At 47.5% G+C, this 26,071-nt stretch overlaps 1 protein-coding gene across 3 annotated transcripts in view; it reads right to left on the bottom strand.

The window, feature by feature from the left end:
• Positions 1–22,891, bottom strand: part of TRPM2 (transient receptor potential cation channel subfamily M member 2) — a 102,949-nt gene extending 80,058 nt beyond the window's left edge. Inside the window, exons 1-6 of one of the 3 annotated variants that reach the window (XM_049875007.1) lie at positions 22,554–22,891; positions 21,903–22,049; positions 15,837–16,105; positions 14,694–14,782; positions 3,896–4,064; positions 3,464–3,644 (exon numbers count right to left, since the gene is read on the bottom strand). In XM_049875007.1, the coding sequence (XP_049730964.1) occupies positions 3,464–3,644; positions 3,896–4,064; positions 14,694–14,782; positions 15,837–16,001 (604 nt within the window). In that variant the 5' untranslated portion in view covers positions 16,002–16,105; positions 21,903–22,049; positions 22,554–22,891. The remainder of the gene's footprint in view (positions 1–3,463; positions 3,645–3,895; positions 4,065–14,693; positions 14,783–15,836; positions 16,106–21,902; positions 22,050–22,553) is intronic. The other 2 variants (XM_049875005.1, XM_049875006.1) reach the window with 2 other exon arrangements.
• Positions 22,892–26,071: the final 3,180 nt, after the last annotated feature.

The following is a 26,071-nucleotide window of genomic DNA, read 5'->3' as shown; positions in this document are numbered from 1 at the left end:
ACCCCAGGTCCTTTTGTGGTTAATGATACTCATTCCTTAGTGTTGCAGAGCCCCTTACTCAAGGAGGTCTCAAATACATTAGTAGGCATGATTCTCAAATCCAGGGTTAAGAACACGCACTATGAGTATGTGTTCATGTTGCAGCTCAGGGAACCACAGGGCAATGACTTTCCATGTTGTTCAGGTAGAAATAGGGAGGACAGGAATAGAGATCCATCTTCAGACCAGGTCTCATCTCCTCTTCCCACCTTCCTGCTACCTCTGCTCTGTTCCAATCTTGGGAAATTTCTCTGAAATCTACCTCTACTTCTTCTGCTTCTATTTGTGCTTCTTCTATTTCTGCTTCTACTTCTATTTCTAATTCTACTTCTTCTATTTCTACTCCAACTTCTATTTCTACTCCTACTTCTATTTTTACTTCTTCCACTTCCTCCGTTCCTGCTTCTACTTCTTCTAGGTCTATTTCTATTTCTTCTATTTCTATGTCTTCTATATCTACTTTTATTTCTTCTATTTTATTCTACTTTTTCTACTTCTTCACCTTCTATTCTGGTTCTACTTCTATTTCTGCTGCTTCTATTTCTACTTCTTCTATTTCTATTCCTACTCCTACTTCTACCTATTGTTCTACTTTAAGAACTTTCCCTTCTTCCTCTCGGCTTTTGGGACCCATATGTGGTAGATTGTATTCCTGCTCCCTATGCCCTGTAAGGGATTAAACCTACATACTATGGCCACAGGACATGCAATGGCTCCCTGTGGGAAATCAGCTTCTCCACCCCACTTTTGGGCTTGACCAAGGTCCTGCTCTGGTCAATGATATGCAGGCTGATAGAACAACCACCACGTCAGAGCACAGTGAGTTCACACCAAATTTTTTTTGCTCCACTACCTCTTCCACAAGAACAGCTGGTCCAAAGTAAGATTCATTCCTCTGGCCCGTGTCCCCAGTTGAGAAGACACATGGGGTGGAGTTGCAACCCTGGCCCACAGCCACTGCCTTGAGCCATAAGCACAAATCAATGTTTGCTGTTTCTTTGACCAGTACCACAGAAAGTGGCACCTACAAGCAAGCCACGGTGCTGCCATAAATTTTAAAAATCTAAAGCATGTGGCACTGGCTTTGGGCCAGGCAGTGGGCAGCAAGGACACTGACACTGAAAGCCAAAATGATACACTGGCAAGACATGTGATGAAGCTGCCACCTGTATTACCCAGGAGACAGATGCACACCTAATGAAGCTATGGTATTAGATGAAGATGTTGCGAAGGTCACTAGTGTACTTGGATAAGGGTGAGCTACATTTGACCAAGTCCCACGTGAACAGGCTGAGAAGAGTCAGTTTACAGGCAGGATGGAGGAAAAGGTGATGGCCCTCATCATCCACTGGGAAACGGTAAAACCGAGAAAGGCCAAGTAAGACTCAGGTTGAGACTGTTTCTGGGCAAAGGCCTAGGAGTCCCTAGGTGCTGCAAACAGTTAATGGTCTCAGCTGCTATGCTAACCAAAAAGTTGGTGGTTCAAGTCCACCCAGAGGCGCCTCAGAAGAAAAGCTGGTGACCTACTTCCAAAAAATCAGCCACTGAAAACTATGGTACGCAATTCCCCTCTGACACATATGGGGTCACCAGGAGTCGGAGTCAGAGTCAGTGCGATGGCAACTGGGTTAGGGCAAAGATCAAGTCAAGGGTGGGCGTCACATTCTCTGTGAAAACCAAACCCTTGGAGTTGCTCTACGACTTTGCTCTCATCTAGACCCCAAAACACAGCTTTCCTCATTGCTACCTTGCCCCAGTGTGACCCACCTTGGAGACACAGACACTCTACTTATCAATCATCACTATGAGGGAAGCTCAAGTCCCCAAGGGCATGTAGCCCAGCACATTGTGATATTCTGGGCTCTGCAGAGCATGAGGGAGAAGTCTTGGCCCCTGCATAATCTTTCTAGTGGTGCGGCCATGGAAAGCTATTCAACTCAATGATGCAGTTTCTTACGGTTAAATATAGAAATAATATAACTACTTACCTGAAGGTGATGGAAAGATTAAGTGATAAGTATAGAGTTGGTTCTCAGAAACTCTCAATACTGTCCCCATGATGAACTCAAGCTACTCTGTCCCACTTGGGAATCGTTTGCCCATGCCATCCCATAAACTTGTCACTCAGCGCAACCTGTAGGTGCAAGTCACTAGTGGAGTTATACACTGGAGCCATTTATGTCTCGTGAACGAGCTGGAAGGCAGCAGTAGGATGTCAAGGGAGGAGCCAGGAGTTGGGTAAGTCTGACCCAACGATTCTCCACCCAGGTGTGGAGTCATGATCTGTAGTCGAGGGGGTGTTATGAGTTGAATTATGTCCTCTGAAAGATTTGTTCAAGTCTTAACCCTAGTGCCTGTGAGTGTGACCTTGTTTAGAAATAGGGTCTTTGCAGATGTAATTAGTTCACATGATGTTATATTAGAGTAGGATAGGTCCTAATCCTTACAAGAGAAGAGAAGAGACACAGACATACACACAGATGGAAGATGGATGTTTTGGATTAAATTGTGTCCCCCCAAAATGTGTGTCAACTTGGCTAGGCCATGATTCCCAGTATTGTGTGGTTGTCCACCATTTTGTGATCTGATGTGATCACCCTTTGTGTTGTAAATCCTAACCTTTATGATGTTAATGAGGCAGGATAAGAGGCAGTTATGTTAATGAGGGAGGACTCAATCTACAGGGCTAGGCTGTATCTTGAGTCAATCTCTTGAGATATAAAAGACAGAATTGAACAGAGAGGAGAGGGACCTTACTCCACCAAGAAAGAAGCACCAGGAACAGAGTGCGTTCTTTGGATCTGGGATCCCTGCACTGAGAAGCTCCTAGACCAAGGGAAAATTGATGACAAAGACTTTCCTTCAGAACACACAGAGAGAGAAAGTCTTCCCCAGGAGCTGGTACCCTGAATTCAAACTTCTAGCCTCCTAAACTGTGAGAGAGCAAACTTCCATTTGTTAAAGCCAGCCACTTGTGGTATTTCTGTTTATACCAGCACTAGATAACTAAGACAGCAGCCATGCGATGATGGAGGCAGAGATTGGAGTGATGCAGCCACATGCCAAGGAATGCCTGTAGTCACCACAAGCTGGAAGAGGCAAGGAAGTTTCCTTCCTTAAGGCCTTTGGAGGGAGTGTGGCCCTGCCAACACCTTGAATTCAGATTTCTGGCCTCAAGAACTGTAAGAGAACATATGTCTGTTGTTGTAATACTCTAGTGTATGGTACTTTGTTACAGTAGCCACAGTACATTTATAAAGGCATGGACTCAATGACCCCAAGGGTCTTTCCAATCGCAATGGCCACCACTCAGCCTTGGAGGGATGCCCTCACCTGGAGCTGCCTGCTCACCCTACCCCCACCCCCTCCCCATTACTTTCTGGGCAGCCCCTCCAACATGAGCCTGTGCAGACAGGGCTCTTACCTGTGGTCTGGGCCACCTTGACCAGTCCTCTCCGGAAGGTGCTTTTTAGCCTCGGCTTCATGTTGAAGTTCTTGGCCCCACCCGTCACCGAGATTAAGAGGTTGGGGACATCCAGACCCCAGTGCCGGGTCATGAGATGGTAGATAACGCTGGAAGGTGTGTCTTGGGAGACTCGGACATACTGCAGAGAAAGGTCAGTGGGAGGAAACCTTGTGTCAGCAGACGGCAGCTGTTCATGGTCAGCACATATCCAAAGGGCCACAACCCACCCCAGCCTGCCCACTTCAGCCTGCCCACCCCAACCTGCCATGGGACTGTTACATGTTATCATGGGGCTGCCACATGCCATCTTGGGGCTGCTGTGGGGCCTCCAAGATCAATAGCAGTGGGCTTAAGCCCACAATGAAGAGCACCAGAGCAATGGAGACCCACCTTTCCCTCCTTCTGGCCCAAGCCTGTGAAGACAATGTCACCAAAGGCATCTGTGGGCATCTCCTGGATGTGCTTTCTGGGGTCCCACTCCTGGCCTTGGAACACGTGGGCCTTGATGGCCTCCTCCAAGTGCTGCTCGCGCGTGTAGCCACACATACACACCACCTTCCTGTGAAGACACTGCACAGGTCACCCACCTACCCATCCACAGGGCCCAGATGTGGATAAAGCCCAAGAGGCACCCCAAGTTGGAGGGTTCCTGCACCTCCCATAAACCTTCAGTCTGCAAAAAAGATGACAGGAGATGTCTTCTCAGCCAACTTGATGTTCCCAGGTGGAAAGATGAAGAGCTGTGCCCAGGCAGGTAGGTAGGTGGGCTGCTCCAGCCTTACGTGTCTACAGTTCCCACCTGTCTTGGGCAACTTCCACCAGTTACAGAAGACACAGACAGGCATGAAACACAAAGCTCCACTGAGCCTTCCTTAGCTGATCTAGAAAGATCTAGAAAGAGCACAAGGCTTCCATGGAGTGGGGTGCTTGGTCTGCCTCTACCACTGAGTTTTGTCTTGGAACAAGTCAGTTTTCCTTCTCTGGGACTTGATTTCTTCGTCTCTAATTTGGGGCTGGGATTAGAGAATAAGGCTTCTAAGGATCTTTTCACCTCACTCAAAGACCATCATTTTACCCCCAAGCACAGGGTATGGGATAATAGCAAATGCATCTACAGTGCCCACTATGAGCCAGGCATATTCCAGACACTTACCTGTATGTATTACAATTAGTTTCCCACCAACCCTCAGACAAAGACACTATTGCTATAACCATTTTACAGATGAGGAAACCAAGGCACAGAACTATTCAGTACTTTGCCCAAGGTCACCCAGAAAACACAAGAAGAGCTGGGATTCAAACCAGGATGCCTGAACTGAGACCAAAAACCAAAACCAAACCCATTGCCATCAAGTCGATGCTGAATCATAGCAACCCTATAGGACAGAGTAGAACTGCCCCATAGAGTTTCTAAGGAGTGCCTGGTTGATTAAAACTGCTGATCTTTTGGTTAGCAGTTGTAGCACTTAACCACTACACCACCAGGGTTTCCCTGGACCCAGAATCCATGCTATATTCCCTCCCTAGGAGCTATAGAAACTTCTTCAAGCAAATAGGTTCACCATTAAGGCCAATGATCATCAAGTGCCTTGAATAAGGCAAATACTCAATACAAGTTCAAATTCCCCAATGAGGCTGGAGCATCCTTGAAGAAGAGAAGGAAGGGAAGCTTGTGGTGTGTACTGTGCTGGCCTCGTAGCTGACCTCACATAATCTCAGCAAGTAGGCACCACTGCCCCATTTAACAAACAGATGACTGAACCTTACAGCAGTTAATAACTTCTCGAGCCTCACACTCAGCAAGGTCAGGGTTGGCTCTGGATCTGCCTGGCCCCACTGCCCAGCACTGACTTCCTGACATGCACCACTCCCTTCAGGGGGTGCCGCTGAGAACTGTGTCCCTGCAACACTGATGTGCAGGGCAGCACCATATGTGTTTGCTGAGTCAACGCTACACATATAAAATAATGCCCTTTCCATTAATTCATTCAACAACCTGTGCTGGGCTGAGATAAAAACATAAATGAAATCTCCTCCCTGTCCTGAAGAAGCTTGTGGACTAACAAAGACGTTTATAGCCTAGTGTCTCTAAAAAGTTAATGCTGAGTCAAAAACCACCAAACACTAAGTAGAAATGGATGGAGAAGAAGAATTGTCTGTAATTTTATGTTTCATTCTCTTTTTCTAGAGGAAGGGGATGCTATTTTTTAAAAAAAAAAATCTTAAATTTTACCAAATCAATACATGGAAATAGTTTTAAAGCCAAATAAAGCTCCAAAGCTTATAGGGGAAAAACTGCAAACAGAAGCCTTCTAAAATTCGTGTCATCCAAGTCCCAGAAGAAGAGAAAGCTAAAAAAGTATTCAAAGAATAATGGTTGAATTTTTCCAAATTTTAAAAAGAAGACATAAAAACATAGACTCATAAATCTGAGCGAACACAAACAGGATAAATCCAAAGAAATGCGGACCAAGACACATCATAGTAAAACCTCTGAAAACTCAAGGCAAAGAAAAAATCTTGAAAGCAGTGAGAAAGAAACGACACCTTACTTATAGGGTAAAAGCAATTTGAACAACAGCAAGTTTCTCACCAGAAGACATGAAGGCGAGAAAGAAGTGGCACGATATTTTTCAAATGTTGAAAGAAAAAGCTACCTACCCAGAATTTTATATCCAGCAGAAATATCCTTCAGGAATAAAGTGGAAGATGAGACATTCTCAGATGAAGGAAAACTAAGGGAATTTGTCAGACCTATCTTTTTTATCCTAAGAGAATGGATAAAGGAGGCTCTCTAGACAAAAATGAAAGAAGCCTTGGTTGTGTAAATGGCTGAGCACTCATCTACTAATCTGAGGGTCAAATCCACCCAGCTGCTCTGTGGGAGAAAAATCTGACAATCTCATTTCATAAAGATTACAGCCAAGAAAACCCTATGGGGCAGTAGTAGTCTGTCACATGGGGTCTCTATGAGTCAAAATCAACTCAACGGCACCCAATAACAAAAAGCATAAATGAAATGACAAAAGAAGGAATTTTGGAACATTAGGAAGGAAGGACAATGGAAAGAGTAAAAATATGGGTAAATACAACAAATTTTCCTTGAGTTTTCTAAACGATATTTGATAGTTGAAGCAAAGATTATAACATTGTCTGATGTGGTTCTCAATGTATGTAGAGGAAATATTTAAGACACTTATAAAGGGTAAAGGGATGTAAAGAGAAGTAAGGTTTCTACACTCACGCTGGTAAAATGTCAACACCAGGTGGTAGTGTTGTTTTTGTTCTTAGTCACTGTTGAGTCGGTTATGACTTATAATGACCCTATGTACAACAGAATGAAACAGTGCCCAGTCCCATACCATCCTCACAATTGTTCCTATGTTTTAGTTCATTGTTCCAGCTGCTGTGTCAGTCCATCTTGTTGAAAGTCTTCTTCTTTTTTGCTGACCCTCTACTTTACCAACCATGATGTCCTTCTCCAGTGATTTGTCCCTCCTGATAACATGTCCAAAGTATGTGAGATGAAGTCTCGCCATCCTTTCTTCTAAGGAGTATACTGGAGATACTTCTTCCAAGACAGATTTGTTTGTTTTTCTGGCAGTCCATGGTATTCTTCACCAGCACCATAATTCAAAGGCATCAATTCTTCTTTGGTCTTCTTTATTCATTGTCCAGCTTTCACATGCATATGAGGTAATTGAAAATACCATGGCTTGGGTCAGACTCACCTTAGTCCTCAACACCGGTAGACACCAGTAGGCTGCCACGAGTTTTTGTGCATAAAATGTAATACCTACAGCAACCATTAAAACAGCTATACAAAGAGATACGTGCAACAACACTATAGATAAATCAAAATGGAACTCTAAAAAATGTTCAAATCATCCACAAGAAGCTAGGAAAAATAAAAACAGAAAAAATAAAAAGGAAGACTTAAGCCTAACATATGAATAATTACACTAAATGTAAATGTTCTAAACACACCCATTGAAAGTCAGAGATTAACAAAGTAGATTAAAAAAATATGACCCAATTATTTTTTGTCTATAAGAAACTCACCTTAAATACAGTTATACAAATAGTTTGAAAGTAAATGGACTACTCAGCAATAAAAAGGAATGAACTATTGATACACACAACAACTTGGATGGATTTCAAAGCCATTATACTGAGTAAGGAAACCCTGGTGGCACAGTGGTTAAGAGCCACGGCTCTTAACCAAAAGGTCTGCAGTTCGAATCCACCAGGCACACCCTGGAAAGCATATGGGGCAGTTCTACTCTGTCCTGTAGGGTCACTATGAGTCGGAATTGACTCTACAGCAGTGGGTTTTATACTGAGTGAGAAAAATCCAGTCTCAAAAGATCACAGTGTATGATTCCATTTATATAATATTCTCAAAAGACAAAATTACAGGGATAAATAAAAGATTAGTGGTTTCCAATGGCTAATGACAGTGAGGGAAAGAAAATGGATGTGTCTACAGGGAGGTAACACAAGAGAGATATCTATATATCGATGGCAGGCGTAGTTACACAAATCTACACTTAACAAAATGATATAAAAAGAATTAAAACCACAGAACTCTTAGAAGAAAGCGTAGGGATAAAGCTTCAGGACCTTGTTTTTTACAATAGATTATTAGATGTGGCACCAAAAGCACAAAACAAAAAAAGAAAAAAAATAGATAAATTGGAATTCATCAAAATTAAAAACTTTTTTATATCAAAGAACTTCACTAAGAAAGTAAAGAGACAAGCTACAAAATGGGAGAAAATATTTGGGAAACATATCTAATAAGGGTTTAATATCAGTATTTATAAAGAAACTCCTACAACTCAACAACAAAAGGACGAAAAATCTAATTTTTAAAAAAGGGCAAAGGACTTGAATAAACATTTCTCCAAAGAAGATATACAAATGGACAATAAGCACATGAAAAGACACTCAACATCGTTTGTCCTTAAGGATATGCAAATCAAAACCACAACGAGATACCACCTCACACAAAACGGGATGACTGTTACCAGAAAAACATAGAATAACAAGTGTTGGCAAGGATGTGGAGAAATTGGAACCCTCGTGCATTGCTGGTGGGAACATAAAATGTTACGGCCACTATGGAAAACAGTTTGGCAGTTCCTCAGAAAGTTGAATAGAACTACCATTATGATTCAGCAATTCCACTCTTAGATACGTACCCAAAGACTTGAATCAAGGACCCCAACGGATACTTGTACACCAGTGTTCACTGCGGCACTATTCGCAATAGCCAAAAGGTGGAAACAACCCAAAAGTCCATCAACAGATGAATGGAGAAACAAATTGGGTATGTCCATTCAACGGAATATTATTTAGCCATAAAAACGAATGAAATTCTGATACATGCTGTGACATGGATGAACTTTGAAACATTATGATGAATGAAATAAGTCAGAAAATGCATAGAGGCAAAAGTTTCTCAGCGGTTACCCAGGGTTGGGGGGGGAGGGAAGACATGGGGAGCTGATGCTTAAGAAGTACTGGAGTGATGAGAAACTTCTGGAAATAGTGGCGATGGTTTCATAACGCTGTGACTGTAACTAATGGAACTGAATTGCACACTTAAAAATGGTTAAAATACAAATTTTTGTTATGTATATTTTACCATCATAAATTAAAAATATATATATCTAACTATATACACATTGTATCAATTTCTAATTGCTAGTTTTGGTACTGTACTAGAGTTGTACAAAGCGTAACTACTTTTGGAAGCTTGGTGAAGGGTACACGGGACCTCTCTATACTATCTTTGCAACTTCCTGTAAATCTATAATTATTTCAAAATAAAAAGTTAAGAAAAAAAAACAGCACACAATGCAGGCTCAAAGCAGGAACTTGCAGACCCAGGGCTAGCAGGATGCAAGCTCCCACCATCCTACCCGCACAGCTAGGCTCCCCTGGTTATGCTACAGGAGAAGAATCCCGTCTCTGGGCATTCCTGCCCTGTATGCTGATTTTCCTCTAGCAAAAATGCCACCACATCTCTTTTTAACTGTTACCTCTTCTCTTATTTTCTTCGTATTTGTGAGCTGAAGCCTTTTAATTCCTTTACTGCTATTTCATCGGGGTTTCACGAGAGAGGAGATAAATGTATGTGTTCTTTATACCTTGTTTAACTGGAAGTCAATAAATATTTTTAGATTCTGTACTTTTTTTTCTAGAAACAAATGACCTAGAAGACTAGATGCGGATGAAAAAAAAAATCAAATTTTAAAACCAGGGGAACCTGAGCCAATGACATAGGCGAAAGACTATCAGAGTAAGAAAGACTTGGGTTTCTCTGCCACTTATCAGCTGTATGACCTTGAGCGCTTCTGACTTTCAATTTCTCAATAATTAAAACGGGAAAAATAATACATTCCCTTGTATCCTGCAAAAATTTCTGAGTGTCAAATGAGGCTCTATGTGGAAAATAATTTGTAAAATTAGCACAAAATAACCAACCATGCAGAGGACCAGGGATCAGTTAAGAGACCTGCCACCAGCCAGAACTCAGTGTCCACAGGCTCTTCTAGCCCTGCCTTTCACCACTCATGAAAAAGACCCCTCAAATGCCTCATGTTTCCTGTTCTCGTGGAGCACCCACAAGGTGCTCCTGGGGTTGTGAGCACAATGACTCACAACTACAATGAACTCAAAGCATGCCTGTCCAGTTTCTCCTTACAGACCCCTAAGTTAAGAACTGTGAGGCACTGGTGGTTCCCTGGTAGAATTCATGCCTTCCATGTGGGATACCTGGGTTCAATTCCCAGACAATGCACCTCAAGCGCAGCCACCGCTCATCTGTCAGTGGAGGCTCGCATGTTGCTATGATGCTAAACAGGCTTCAGCAGAGCTTCTGGCCTAAGACAGAGTAGGAAGAAGGGCCTGGTGATTTACTTCCAAAAATCAGCCAACGAAAACCTACAGATCACAACAGTCAGATCCAGAATTGATCATGGGCATGATGCAGGACCAGGTGACGTTTCAGTCCATTGTACATGGGGTCGCCATGAGTCAGGGCCAACCAGACTGTAGCTAACAACAGCAATTAGGAAACAGCGATAGTTCATAAACGGTAATTGTTTTAATTAACTAAATTGTAATGTACTCACAATAAAATATCTCTAGGTGCTTTCATCTATTTTTCCAACCTTCACTGGGTTGTGTCTGTCAATCCCCTATATATATAGTTCTTTACATTAACACACACATACACACACACTCAGAGTTAACATCTGGATTAAAATGCTGCTCCATCCGCCGTCTCCCTGCAGCAGCTCCTCCCATTAAACCTGATCGTAATAAAGGTGCCTCTGGAAGTTTCTAAACCAAATGCATCCTGAGCCCTATTACTTCAAAGCAGGAAGAAGTAGCAGAGGGGTAGCAAGCCCCATGTTGTCCTCAAATCCTCCCTGTGTCCCCGCAATCCTTGCTGACGCCACTGGTCCAGGATTCAAAGGGAAGAAGGAATACAATTAATTGGTGTCCTCAACCCCCAATCAACCAGAAACCAGATGACCTCATACATTCAGCAACATTTTTGTGAAGGCAACAATTCCTATAGCTGAAAGGGTATGTATCACAAGCCTGTCTTCAAGTAGCTTCAACTGGAAACCTCAACACAAAGCACTTTCTGTACTTTGTCGGAATAGCCTGTCCTGAACCAGAAACTCTGACCAGGTACCAAGTCCCTTAGAGGAGACCAGCTGTGACGCTGTTGGCTGGAGCACAGCGGCAACTTTCTCTAGCGAGGGGTCTGTTCCTGGGATTACTCAGTGAGAAATAAAGGCTCTTATCAGAAGAGAAGCCAGGCTAGTGGCGTGAAGAGAGGGTACTTTTCAGTATATCCCAGGACGCAGGGCTACAACTCTCTAGCTTAGGAAATGACACTATCACTTCTGATAATCCATACCTGATTTCATGTCATAACCCTCTTCTCTTTCCCACCCATAGGATGTTCCTCTTTCAGCATTCACTCATTCAACAGATATGCATCAGAGGCCAACTATGCGCACCGAATAGGCAGTAACAAAATAAGCAAGCCTTGGTCCCAGTCCCCAAGGAGTCCAGCAGCTAGCAATAAAGAGAAACACAGAACCATACAATTACAGTTGACAACTGGGTTAAAAAAAAAAAAAAAAGATAACTATACAAGAAGGAAAGATTATTTCATGGTATAGGATTGTGGTCAAGGAGGGTGTGATGGTTAAGGTTATGTGTCATCTTGGTTAGGCCATAATTCTCATGTAATCATCCTCCATTTTGTGATCTGCTATGAGCGGCCAAGGAAACCCTGGTGGCATAGTGGTTAAGTGCTGCGGCTGCTAACCAAGGGGACAGCAGTTCGAATCCGCCAGGCACTCCTTGGAAACTCTATGGGGCAGCTCTACTCTGTCCTATAGGGTCACTATGAGTCGGAATCTACTCGACAGCACTGGGCTTGGTTTTTTTGGATGAGCAGCCAATCAGCTGAAGGCAGAGTTTCCTTGGAAGTGTGGCCTGCATCCATTATATATAGATGTTCTAGCAGAGCTCGCCGTCTCTGGATCATGTATCTGACTCGTCATCCTCTGACCTCCAGTCCTTGGGACAGGAGCCGGCAGCCTGCCATCTGACTTGCCACCAGTATTTCAAATACCAGCAGGGCCACCCTTGGTGGACAAGTTTCAGCTGAGCTTCCAAACTAAGACAGACTAGGAAGAAGGACCTGGCAATCTATTTCTGAAAAAAATTAGCCAGTGAAAACCTTACAAACGGCAGTGGAAAACTCTCAGATATAGTGCCAGAAGATGAGCCCCTCAGGGTGGAAGGCACTCAAAATACGACTAGGAAAGAGCTGCCTCCTCAAAGGAGGAAAAAAAAAAAACTCATTGCCGTTGAATCGATTCCTACTCATAGCAACTCTATAGGACAGAGTAGAACTGCCTGCCCCACGAGGTTTCCAAGGAGCAGCTGGTGGATTTGAACTGCCAACCTTTTGGTTAGCAGCAAATTGCTTAACCACTGCACCACCAGGGTTCTGTAAAGAGGAGTCGACCGTAATGATGTAGATGGAGTCAAGCTTTTGGCACCTTCATTTGCTGATGTGACAAGACTCAAAATGAGAAGAAATAGGTGCAAACATCCATTAATAATAGGAACATAGAATATAGGAAGTGTGAATCCAGGAAATTTTCAAGTCGTTGAAAATGAAATGGAACACGTAAAGATCAATATTCTCGGCATCAGTGAGCTGAAATGGACTGGCATTGGCCATTGTGAATCAGACAATCATACAGTCTCCTACGCCGGGAATGACAACTCAAAGAGGATGGTGTTGCATTGATCGTCAAAAAGAACTTTTAAAGATCGGTTCTGGGTACCCAGAAATATAACGCAGTCGGTGATAGGATCATGTCCATATGCCTACAAGGAAGACCAGTTAATATGAATGTTATTCAAATTTATACACCAATCACTAATGCCAAAGATGAGGAAATGGAAGGTTTTTTACCAACTTCTGCAGTGTGAAATTGATCAAATATGCAATCAAGATGCATTGATAAATACAGGTGATTAAAATGCAAAAGCTGGAAACAAAGAAAAAGGAGCAGTATTTCGAAAATACCGCCATGGTGATAGAAATGTCGCCAGAGATCACATGAAAGGATATTGCAAGACCAATGGTTTATTCATTGCAAATACCATTTTCAACAACATAAATGGCAAGTATACACATAGACTTTACCAGATGGAACACGCAGGAGTCAAATCGACTACATGTGTGGAAAGAAACAATGGAGAAGCTCAATATCATCAGTCAGAACAAGGCCAGGGGCCGACTGTGGAACAGACCATCCACTGCTCATACGTAAGTTCAAGCTGAAGCTGAAGAAAATTAAAACAAGTCCACGAGAGCCAGAATACAACTTTGAGTATATCCTATCTGAGTCTGGAGACCATCTCATGAGTCTGGAGAGCAGCCAGACGAGTTAAGTATGGACATAATATGTGAAGAAAGCAAAAGAACATTAAAAAGACAAGAAAGAAAGAAAGAAAAGACCAAAATGTATGTCAGAAGGGACTCTGAAACTTGCTAAAGCAAACAGAAGAAATGATGAAATAAAAGAGCTAAACAGAAGATTTCAAAGGGCAGCTGCAACCCTACAGGACAGAGTAGAATTGCTCCACGGGGTTTCCAAAGAGCAGCTGGTGGATACGAACTGCCAACCTTTTCTCTACCAACTTAAAAGTTGCAGTTTGAATCCACTGGTGGATAGCCCCCACTGGAGCCCACAGCCCGGGAGGGCCGTGTCCAGTCACTCAGAAACAAAGCAGCCACTTCTGCCCTTGTGGGCAGGCTTGGCAGCCACACACAATGGGCTCGGGGGTCTAGGGAAGGCAAAGCACCATGGTGGGCTGTGGGGCAATTCAGAGCCACTTCCTGGACCTCGACGTCCCATTAGTACAAGGGCTTCCCCTAAGATCCCCTCCAGCAACTTGATCTCAACACTTTTCCAGAGGGGCAGCATCCTAGAGGCATGGAAGATGGTGCCCTGGTCACTAGGTTCAAGTCCAAGCATCATCGCATAGGTGCCATATTGTAACCCTAGACAAGTCATTTAAACTTTAAACACCTCAGTTTCCTCATCTGAGGCAGGGGGAGGTGAAACACATCCCTCACAGAGGCTCACGGGGATGGACGGAAGTGCTTTAAGGCCTCAACCTTATGCAGACGTAAGGAGTCCTTAGTGTGGACCCACGGCCATGGTGGTTCAGTGGTAGAACTCTCGCCTTCCAAGCAGGAGGCCCAGGTTCAATCCCGGCCAATGCATCTCACACACAGGCACCACCCATCTGTCACTGGAGGCTTGGTGTGTTGCTATGACGCTGAACAGGTTTCAGCAGAGCTTCCAGACTAAGACTAAGAAGAAATACTTGGTGGTCTGCTTCCAAAAATCAGCCGATGGCCCACAACTGTGTGACGCAGGCCTAGGCAGCATGTTGTTCCATTGTGCACGGGGTCGCCGTGAGTTGAGGTCCGGCTGTGTAGCAGCTAACAGCAAGAGCAGTATGGACCCTCTGCCAGGGCTTTGGTCATCCTTATCTGTGCAGAGTCCCCCCGGGCACGGAAGAAAGAAGACAAAGCTGAAGGGGAGGGAACCTTAAAAACACTTACCCAGCATCTGACATTTTGGAGCTTTCGACAAAATACACACATTCTTTCTTCATGATATTTTCAGGAATCCATGAACTGAGATTTTCTTGCTGAGGGTAAAAAGGGCACTCTGAGATCCTCACACAGCGAAACCACTAATACTCAAAAGCACAGATCCTGCGTCTTTCTTAGCACTGGCCTCTCGACAAGCATGAATAAGATTTTTGTTTGGAGAAGTGAGATCTAGATAATCTATTACCAGCCTGAAGGTTAAAATCACCCTTGCCTAAAAAGGCTCTCAGGTATGGAGCCGAGAGAGGGACAAACCTATAAAATCATCTTCCCTTGAGCACGATTTGCATTTGCAGTGGACTTCACAGTTCATACATCCACATCACATTCCCCAGGAACAGCGGAGTGACCTAAAGGTTTGTATACTGCCTTTCCTCCTTGCGGGATGGCAGGCAGAAATTTCCACAGTAGTTAAGTAAAGGGTAAGACACCCCTCTGGGTTAAAGTGTTTTTGGCTGCCAGCCAAAAGGTTGGAGGTCTGTGTCTACCCAGAAACGCCTCAGAAGGAACGCCTGGCAATCTATTTCCAAAAAATCAGCCATTGAAAACCCTATGGAGCACAGTTCTACTCTGACACACATGGGGTCACCATGAGTCAGGATCAACTCAAGGGCAACCAGTTTGGTTGGTTTTTCTGCCTACTCATACCAGGCAACTGTGAGATTTGAATACGCTCATCTGATCCATTTTTATCAAGGGCTTGGGTCAGACCAGCCCAGGACTTCAGGCTTTACCCAGGACTGTCCCAATGAAATTAAGGATGTGAAATTGTTGTGCAAGCTGGTGAAGGGGGTATGACTTCCATGAGGCCAGCCCAGGACTTCGTGGCTTGGCCAGCACTTTCTCAATCAGACGGAGGATTTGCAAGGATGGCGTAACCCGCACAGGGGAACAGATCTAGCTATTTGTTACCCTCTTCAACTCTCTGCTCCGGAAGGGCATTTCTGGACTGGATACTTCAGGACAGCACATTCTGCCCAGGTGTGACGCATGCCCCCAGGTGGCCACGCAAGGCTGACCTTGACCCTTTTGATGCCCCTGCAGCCATGGAGGCCAACTCCAGGCGGGCACGGCCGGGAAGGGGGAGCCTACCTTTTCACTGTTGCCAAAGGTGGACTGCAGCCTCCTGCTCTTGAAGAGGCTGCTGGTGCTGCGCCGGAGGTTGGAGACCAGCCCCCGGTCAGTGGTCCTCCTGGGCTGCAGCTCGAAGCCATCCTCCTGCATACGGCCCAGCTTCCTTGGGCTTGAGGGCTCCATCCCGGCTGTCCTAGCTCCAGCCGGGCCACTGCCTCCACTGTCAGGACAGACTTTCCTCTAGCTTGCTGAGTGTGAGGTTCCACTAACACAGCATGGCGGGGTTGCTGGGATAGATCAGAGAAAAATGAGGAAGTGGTCTTTGGCCGTGGCCCTTCTCTCCTCCCACTTGCAGTTGCTCTTCTTGGTGACAGGTGAGAGGGTGGTCCCTGGGCTCCCTGGGCCCCGCCACCAACACCAGGCTGGCTGGGGAGCCACAGACCAGGCAGGTGAGGCCCCCTGGGCATTGGGTATCCCAGCACATGGTGTGGGGAAGGGTAAGGACAAAGTGGAGACCGGGTCCTCAGACAGTGACTATGGAACCTGTAGTGCCCAGCACCAGGCTAGCTCCACAGGTACTCAGGGCTGCCAAGTCAGTGAGGACATGACATGGGAGGGGCAGACAGCCTCCCAAGTCTCTAAGGGGGAACCGGACCTGGGGCAGAAGTCCTGGCTGTACAGCTGCTTGCCCCTGACTCGATGGAAACCCCAGTCTCAGGTCTCCACTCCACACCTGAGTACAGCTGCTGAGACTCAGGTGGGCACAAAGGCCCACCTAGTGGGGCTCCAAACACTTTCCCTGACCGGGGCTTCCCGTTATCCCTCACGAAGAGAACAGTCCTGTTGGGCAACGAACTCTCTCTTGGGCACTGCCTCATCCAGCCTAATGTCACTGTTACTCCCTCTGAAGCAAAGCTGTGCCCTCCTCCAACCCATGCTGGACTGTGGTTGGGGACCCACCAGGAAAGGGGCTCATTCTCGCTCCCCACCCTCTGCCTCTTCCTGCCACTGCAGGCCCTTTGAGGGTGTGGAGGGCACAGGGCAGAGAAGGGACAGAGCCTTGCCTCTAGCCGCTATGGCAATGCAGCCCCCACACCCATATAGGGGACCTTCACGTGCTCCTGCAGGCCGGTCCTGCCGTGGGCTCTCCAGAATCCTGCAGGGTCTTGAAGGTGCTCTCCAGCTGACTTCTTGTGACCTCCCTCCCTCCCTAATCCTGGCCCTGGGCAGTCACCTCACCCCAGCAGTGCCAGAAGCACTGGCAGGATGTTCAACCAGCTCCCTCTGCCTGCAGGCCCTGGCCCCACCCTCCTGGCCTCACAGCTGGCCTCAGCCTCAGAGCTCTCTGGTCCAGAAGAAGGCCCTGGTCTGAGCTCACGCAGCTCTGAACACCGAGGGGACTGAGATGCTGGCCTAGCTCACAGACCCCTGTGAACTCCCATGGCCCTCCCCTGGGGGACGGTCCTGGGTGCTGTGAGAGGGTCATGAACAATACAACATAGATCCTGCCCACAAAGGACTCTGGGAGAGAACCAGAGCACCTTACTGGGCAGTGACCTGGGCCAGGAAAAATACACCAAATACCTGACTTCATGGTAACGTCAACTGGAATCCATTAACTAGTACACAAACAACTCTACCCATCATAGATTAGACATGATTTTTCCTAAGCCCCTTGCACATATCCTTGCACGTATTCAGTATATAAGCTCCCCACCGGCACAGCCATGTGCATTCCTCTACCTGGGTGACACTCGATGCTTCGTTGTCCATTGTGGGAATCTTGTCCCCGACATCTATATTTAAGTTCCCTAATAAAGCTTTGTCTGACCAACCTGGCTTTTTCAGCCTCTTTTTTTTTTTTTTTTTTCTGAATCTGACCTGTGTCTCTCAGAGCCACTCCTGCTGCTGATCTGGTGGGGTGCGACAGTGCTCGGAAGTGACTGCCATGAGAGACCAGGTCAGGGCCCTGCAGAATCACAATATCCCAGATAAGATGGCCTCTTTCAGAAATCCACACCCCGTGCCCACACTTCTCAGAACCCCGTGGGTATCCTCTCTCGGAGCCTTCAGCCTTCTCGGTCCCCACCTTTCACTTACTGCCTGAATTCTGCCCAGTCAGGCTCCTTCTTGTTGGGTAGAACCCACACACACTGGGGTCCCAACATCCGTCAACAAGGGTGACAACCTGAGGTCACCGTAAGGGGCCAGAGGAATTCTCTATGTGGGAGTCCACAGACCTAGACTAAAAGCTCCCAGCTTCCTTCTCAAAGCCACAGCTGCAAAGAGTTAAGAAAGAGCTCACATCCCCCCTCCCCACCCCCCAGCATCCTCCCAGCAGCAGGCCATGAAGCCACCCTGCAGGGCATGAAACATAAAATCGCTGCAGAATCATATCACGTGCTGCTGGTGTTCAAGTGACAGCTACCGTCTCCATTTCTGCTAACATTGCTTCCCTTCTCCCGATTCTCAGAAAGAAAAAAGCAAAGTGCTTCCACTGGCCGCAAAGTGGGTTTCAGCAAGCACTGCTGCGCCCGGCTCCTGGAGACGGACGAGCCTGCTAAATGGAATAAATGGAGCAGGTCCTATTTTCTCAAAGACTTTCCTCCTGGCTCCGATGTGGCTCTCATCACTCAGGCCACAGTAGGAAGCTGGCACAATTTTCCTCATTTTACAAATGGGAAAAAGAAGCAGTGGTCAGCCCCACAGGTGTTCCATGGAGCCCCCACAACACCCACGTTTTTATGCCTGGAGAAGGCCATGCCTTCTTGCTCTGAGGCTTAAATGGGAGTATGATGTGTTGAACTGTGTCCCCCCCAAAGATACGTTTCATCCCTAACTCCCATACCTGTGAAGGTGGTTGTCTTGGATTGAATTATGTCCCCCCCAAATTGTGTGTATTAACTTGGTCAGGCCATGATTTCCAGCACCCTGTGCTTGTCCTCCATTTTGTGATTATAATTTTATGTTTAAAAGGGTTAGGGTGGGATTGTAATACCACTCGTACCCAGGTCACATCCCTGATTCAAGGTAAACAGAGTTTCCCCGACACGTGGCCTGCCCCACCTTTTACCTCTCAAGAGATAAAAGGAAAGGGAAGCAAGCAAAGAACAGGGACCTCATACCACCAAGAAAGCAGTGCCAGGAGCAGAGTGCATTCTTTGGACCCAAGGTCCCTGTGGGAAGAAGCTCCTAGTCCGGGGGAACATTGATGAGAAGGCTGACAGAGAGAGAAAGACTTCCCCTGGAGCTGATGCCCTGAATTTGGACTTTTAGCCTACTTTACTGTGAGAAAATAAACTTCTCTTTGTTAAAGCCCTCTACTTGTGGTATCTCTGTTATAGCAGCGCTAGGTGACTAAGACAATGATCTTGTTTGGAAATAGGGCATTTGCATATGTAATTAGTTAAGTTAACATAAAGTCATACTGGAGCAGAGTGGGTCCGATTCTCTATGAGTGATGTCCTTGTAAAAGAGAAGAGACAGAGACAGACAGACAGAAGGAGGACACCAAGACAGGCTGAGAAGGCAGATTTGCAGCCACAAGCAAAGGAACGCCTGTGGGACCACTGGAAGCTGGGAGAGACAGGGAAGGACCTTCCCATAGAGCCTTTGGAAAGAGCCTGGTCCTGCTGGCACCCTGAATTTGGACTTCTGGCCTCCAGAACTGTGAAACAATAAATGCATGTTGTTTTAAGCCTCCAGTTTGTGGTATTTTGTTATGGCAGCCCCAGGAAATTCATCCAGGCTATGAAGTGGAAGGCTGGGAGTGAGGGGGCAGGGGAGGAATGGATCCCAAAGTCTCACCTCCCTCTGCCACCCTGAGATCTTTCTTCTGGCCCTGTCAGCCTCCAACACACATGTCAGTCCCGGATGGACAGGCCTTTTCTTTGCCCACTCATCCTTCTTCGGTTCACAGCCATTGCGTGGCAGTGCCAACTGCTCTGGGCTGGTGTGGGGCAGTCGGCAGGGGCCAAGAAGGACATGGCCTTGCCCTTACCTTGCCTATCTGATCAGCCCTCTCACGGCCACTCAGCTCAGGGTTGGGCTGACCCGCCCATCAAAACTCACTGTTCAGGCAAAGCACCATCCCCTCCCACAATCCCTCACTGCTCAGCACCTTCCCTCCAGCCATGTTCATTCCCAGGCCTCCCAACCCTGCTTGGAATAGGGGTCTAAGATCCCACACATGAAGGCAATGGCAACCCGTGTTGGCTGGGAGTCCTTGCCCAGTGCTGCCACCGGAGGCCTTTACACAACCCTGTACTCCTGGGCAGCAGCTCACCTGCCTCACAGCAGACCACCTGCCAGCCACCCAACCAGGGCCCAGGCTCTGCACAGACTGGGACACCCAACAGTGGGACCAGAACAGAATGGTGAGCCCCAAGAACCTCACCATCAGCAACTGTGAAGAGCTTTCCTCCGCTTTGCACTTTTCGGGGACAGTTACCCCTCTCAGCACACTCCTTAGGGACTTAGGCAGTTGTTCTCAAATCTCGGCTGCAAACAGACCTCTGGGAGATGTCAAAGACCACTCTGCCCACCCACCCCACTGGGCCAGAGCTGCAGGATGGGGCCAGGAGCTGGGTTGTAAACACTGCGATGCCCACTGCCTGGGGGTCACTGGCACAACCCTCCCTCCCCTCTCCACCCCTCCTCCTCCCCAACAGGAATGGGTGCCACTGTAGGCACCCTGGGAGAGCCCTGGAACCCAGGCTGACAAAGACCTACCAAGTCCTCCGTCCAACCTCCTCTGGGGTTCTTCTCCCCAAATCATGTGCTCAATTGTTTTCTTCACATATCACCTGAAAGCAATTTTGGCTGCCCGAATTTATAGCTAGAATTCTCATTAAGTAACATGCTTAGGGGTGTGTGTTGAGGACATTCTGGAAGCAAATGGGCTTCAAAGAAGACAGATAGGTAGACAGATGAATAGATGATGGATGGATGGATGGATGGATGGATGGATGGATGGATGGATGGATGGATGGATGGATGGATGGATGGATGGATGGATGGAGAGAGAGAGAGAAATGATAGATGATAGATAGATAGATAGATAGATAGATAGATAGATAGATAGATAGATAGATAGATAGATAGATAGATAGATAGATAGATAGATAGATAGATAGATAGATAGATAGATAGATAGATAGATAGATAGATAGATAGATAGATAGATAGATAGATAGATAGGTAGGTAGGTAGGTAGGTAGGTAGGTAGGTAGGTAGGTAGGTAGGTAGGTAGGTAGGTAGGTAGGTAGGTAGGTAGGTAGGTAGGTAGGTAGGTAGGTAGGTAGATAGATAGATAGATAGATAGATAGATAGATAGATAGATAGATAGATAGATAGATAGATAGATAGATAGATAGATAGATAGATAGATAGATAGATAGATAGATAGATAGATAGATAGATAGATAGATAGATAGATAGATAGATAGATAGATAGATAGATAGATAGATAGATAGATAGATAGATAGATAGATAGATAGATAGATAGATAGGCAGAAAGACAGATAGACAGATAGACAGATTAGATAGATAGACAGATAGACAGATAGACAGATAGACAGACAGATAGACAGATAGACAGATAGATAGATAGATAGGCAGATAGGCAGATAGGCAGATAGATAGGCAGATAGATAGGCAGATAGATAGGCAGATAGATAGATAGGCAGATAGATAGATAGATAGGCAGATAGACAGATAGGCAGACAGATAGATAGATCGGTAGAATCCGACAGCACTTAACCTGGATCCTCAGCCACACAAACACATGTCTGTAAGGGGAATTTAGCTTGGGGCACCCTCAGAGGACTGGACTTTGCTGTGATACAGGGGGCAGGCCGAATGTGGGGGAATTTCCAGATCTAAGTTCTGCATTGAGCAATCTTGGAGAGGAGAGGAGGCTGCTGGGCCATGGTAGGGCAGCACAGGTGGTGAGGCAAGACATTTACACATCCTGGTTTAGCCACAGAGCAGGAGCTCAGTTTGCCCCCTTCCCTTACCCTCCATCCGGGGAAAGCAGGTGGAAAGACTGAACCCCTTGGTGGAGCCCCCTCTCCACCACTTACCCACGGGAAGAGAAACAAAGGCCAAGTAGAAGAAAACGCCGAGCATGATTTCCAGGGTACCCGGTGTACACAGGACCATGGGGTCAACCCTGGCGGTACGGCTCCTCGGGTCCTTTCTGTTAGCCAGCCATTCACCCATCCGCAGCCCTACAGTTTGGCCAGGAGATACAAAGGCCGGCTTTATATGTGGGGGCTTAGAGAGCCCTGAGCCGCTCAGCACACGAGCCGGGTGACAGGGACAGTGAGTCCCCTCTGCTCTCTCACAGAAAACCCTGGAAGGGCTCCTGCTCTCCCCGAGGTTGCCGAGCAGTCTCCAAACACTAATGGAAGGGCGCTCTGCTGAGTATAAATAGCTTTCGCGGGTGATGGGTCCACAGAGATGCCAGGCCACCAGAGTAGACCCTGTGTCTGGTGTGGAGGATCCGGAGTGCTCCTTCTCCCTCCCCACCCCCACTCCGTCCGGACAGGGTCGCGACAAGCGGGTGACAGCCTTTGACTGCAGACCGCTCCCGGTCCCGCCGCAGCGCCGGTGCCCTGGTCCGCCCTGTACTGCTGCCAGCGCTCCGCTAGTGCCTGGATCCAGCACGCGGATCTACCCGCAAACAGGCCCGCGCCCCGACCCGCCGCGCCCCGCACCCCGCGGGCACATACCTGCTCTGAGGCCCCCCGGCGCTGCTGTCACTCGGGCCGCGCTCAGCAGGACGGCGGTCCTGGCCCCGCGGGACCCCCTGCATCTCCGCCGGCGGCCAGCCCTCTGCCGCAGCCCCGCGCGCCCGCGCCCCGCGCTTCCTCGCCTTGCCGGCCCTGCGCGCTGCGTCACTGAGTCCCGCTCGGCGGCGAGAGGAGACGGCCAAGGACGCCAGGGAGTGGGTTGAAGCCTCCCGGAGACGCCTGGCCGTGGGGTCTGATTCACACCCAAAGACCCCTGCCTCGAACGGGCTAAGTGGCAAGTGGCGTGGTCCCTTTACACTCCTGGGTTGTAGGCGTTCCTTAGGCACTGCACCACAGGGATGGGAGAGAGACCTAGGTGGGCCAGGGGACTGGGCAAGTCGCTTCCTGTGGACTCGGATCTTCCTCTCCAAGGACCCCTGCAACTACTCTCAGCCCACCTTTCCCTCCCCCACCACGTGTAACCCAGTGGGACGGGACGAAGGCTGGAGGCTGGGGGAGCTCAGGATCTCCCCCCACTGGGGGAAGATCTAGGAAGACCCAACCCCCACTGTGACCCCTGGACCCCACACAGAGGCCTGAACCGACCCTGGAAGAACGCCGACTCCAGAAAAGACGACCCTAAAAGCTGCCCAAACCACCCGGCCACCATTCTCAACCATAGAGACACTTTGGGGGCCCTCACCTCCCCTGCTGCCACTCCTGGGCCTCAGTGCTGGCCTTTCACTGATCACCAACACCTGACCAAGGTGGGGGTGTCCCTGCCCCCTCATTTTCTCCCTGGGCCACCCACCTATTGCCCAGACTCTTAGCCAAGTGCCCTCCTCTGGATGAACTTTGCCTGCCCCTGCCTCTCCATGGAGGAACCAGCAGGCAGTGCTGGGGACTCGGCAGGCTGGGGGATTCACCCTATCCCACTGTGACCCTAATACCCCCCAGCACGTCTTCTCCTTTTTCAAAATGAGTGACTGAGAGCTTAACATAACTAACGCTGTGATGAACCTGTAAGCTCTCTTTGCTCTGCCTGCCTCCTCCTTCTCATACCTCTGTTAAAGACTTCGTTTTGACCTAGTGTTAAAGACTTTGTTCTTTGCTTTAGTCTGATGCAAATAACTTTGTTTTATTCTATATGACCACCTGTGACTTTCAACCCCCTACATAGAAATTAGAGCCCAGGTGTCTGACATGTATGTCTTTAGTCTGATAAAGAAAAGTCTTTTGTCACTATCTTGTAATACATAATTCCTCCAGCTATGCCCTCTGCGGGCCACAGAGACACTTCTAATCCTTGTGAGATTCTGTATAAGCTCTAATGTAGAATTGCTCTTGGGAACTCCACAGAGACATCCTGTGTTGCTGCCGGGTTCCTGGTGATGTACACATCTCCTGAATAAACTTTCTCACTCTTTCTGACTTGGAGTATGTTTCATTGGCTCGGCTGCTCCAGGGCATGGACCCTATTGGGGTAATACCACCTTCCAGAAGTTTTTAAGCAGCTGTGAGAAAAGTATGGGGCTCCATCTGTCATGGTTTGAATTATGTCCCCTCAAAAATGTGTGTATCAGTTTGGTTGGGCTCTGATTCCTGGTATTGTGCAATTTCCTATATGTCATAAATCCTGCCTCTAAAATGTTAATGAGGGAGAATGGGTGGCAGTTGTGTTAGTGATGCTGGACTCAATCTATAAAACTGATTTGTGACTTGAGGCAATCTCTGGAAATATAAAAGAAAGAAGCAGACAGAGACGCAGCGGGACCTCATTGCATCAAGAAAGCAACACCAGGAGCAGAGTGCGTCCTTTGGACCCTGGGTCCCTGCACCTGAGAAGCTCCTCTACCAGGAGAAGATTGAGGACAAGGACCTTCCTCCAGAGCCAACAGAGAGAGAAAGCCTTTCCCTGGAGCTGACACCCTGAATATAGCCTTCCAGCCTCCTAAATTGTGAGAGAGTAACTTTCTCTTTGCTAAAGCCATCCACTTGTGGTATTTCTGTTACGGCACCACTAGATGACTAAGACACCATGAGAGCCCATGGCCCTGCAGCACCTGATCATTTTCAAGTACTTTCATGCACACAAATGTAGCTGAGCCTCTCCTCCACCCCAAAGCAGCGAGCGCCATGGAATTGAAAGGAAACAGTGGGTGTGGCTGTTATGCAGTGGCTCTCTCCCTGCTAGAGGGCAAATTCCAGGGGGACACAGACCAACCACCCTAACCACGGCTGCACCTCACTGCCTGGCGTCTCATAAGGACTCCATAAGTGTCCGCTGCTTGGTTACTACAACAACCTGCAACCCCAGAGAGGCAGCTTAGACCCTAGTTAACAGGCCAAGGAATCAGAGCGATCTACCCACATTAAAAAAAATTAGCAGCTGGTTATTAACAGCTATGTCCAGCCCCCAAGTCCCGTGCTGCTTCCCAGGGGAGTCCTCTGGCCCAAGAACCATCTCCTTAACTAAAAACATACGCAGGGCAGTTAATATTTCATTTCCAGTAATAACTGCAGAGTGGTCCGGCCAGCGGCACAGATGGGCTGGGCTTTTGTTTGAAGCAGCCCGAGGCCTCGCTGGGACTGTCATTTCAGGTGAAGTAGTGGTTGAACAGGATTCAGCTCCCGTGTCTCTGACAAAACCTCTGCACCCACATGGCCCCAGCGTGGCTTCCTCCCTTCCAGAGGAGAACCACATATTTCTCAAGAAGGCCATGTCCCGTCTGCAGGACACCATCGCGGCTGCAATTACAAAATGTCCTTCCCATAAAAATAAAGAGGAACCTGGCCATAAAACACGAACACAGCCAGTACTGATTGTGGTAAAGGGTGGTTTCAAGTTCCCATGAAGAAAACTCTAAGCAGGAGGACTTTCGCATGGCATGGCCAACAGGAAGCCACTACGCCCCAGATAAAAATCTCCCTGCTCTGGCAGCAAGAAGAGGCCACAATGGCAGAAAAGGGCAGTAATCTGACTGCTTGGAGTCAGCACTCTCTGGTCATGAATAATATGCAGGAGCAAAGAAATAAGGCAGCTGGGTGCTCCGAGAGGAGAGGAAGGAGAGGAGGGGCTGGGGTGTGGGGAGCCAGAGAGGAGAGAGGAAGGAGAGGAGGGGGCTGGGGTGTGGGGAGCCAACAAGAGCGGACTGTAAAGCAGGTGCAGCAAACTGTGTCTCCGGAGGGTCAGTGTCTTAGTCTGGATTCTCCAGAGGGGCAAAACCGGTGAAGCAGATATACAAATACACATAGAGAGAGCTTTACTTCAAGGAGACGGCTCATGCGATAATGGGCACTGGCAAGTCCCAAATCCACGGGCCAGGCGGCAGGCAGGAGACCTCCACTGGCTCACGGGCCGCAGTTGCTGACAACTCCAAAACCTGCAGGCCAGGTGGCAGGCCAGAGACTGCTGCAGGCTATGCCCCGGGAACAGGAGGTCAGGCAATGAGGAGAATGCAGGGTTGAAAGGGAGAGCAAGCTTTGCCAGAACATCCATTTATATACTGGAAGCAGGT

This window comes from Elephas maximus, chromosome 2 (assembly GCF_024166365.1).
Source record: "Elephas maximus indicus isolate mEleMax1 chromosome 2, mEleMax1 primary haplotype, whole genome shotgun sequence".
Lineage (NCBI taxonomy): Eukaryota > Metazoa > Chordata > Mammalia > Proboscidea > Elephantidae > Elephas > Elephas maximus.
This window is presented reverse-complemented; position numbering and strand designations above follow the sequence as displayed.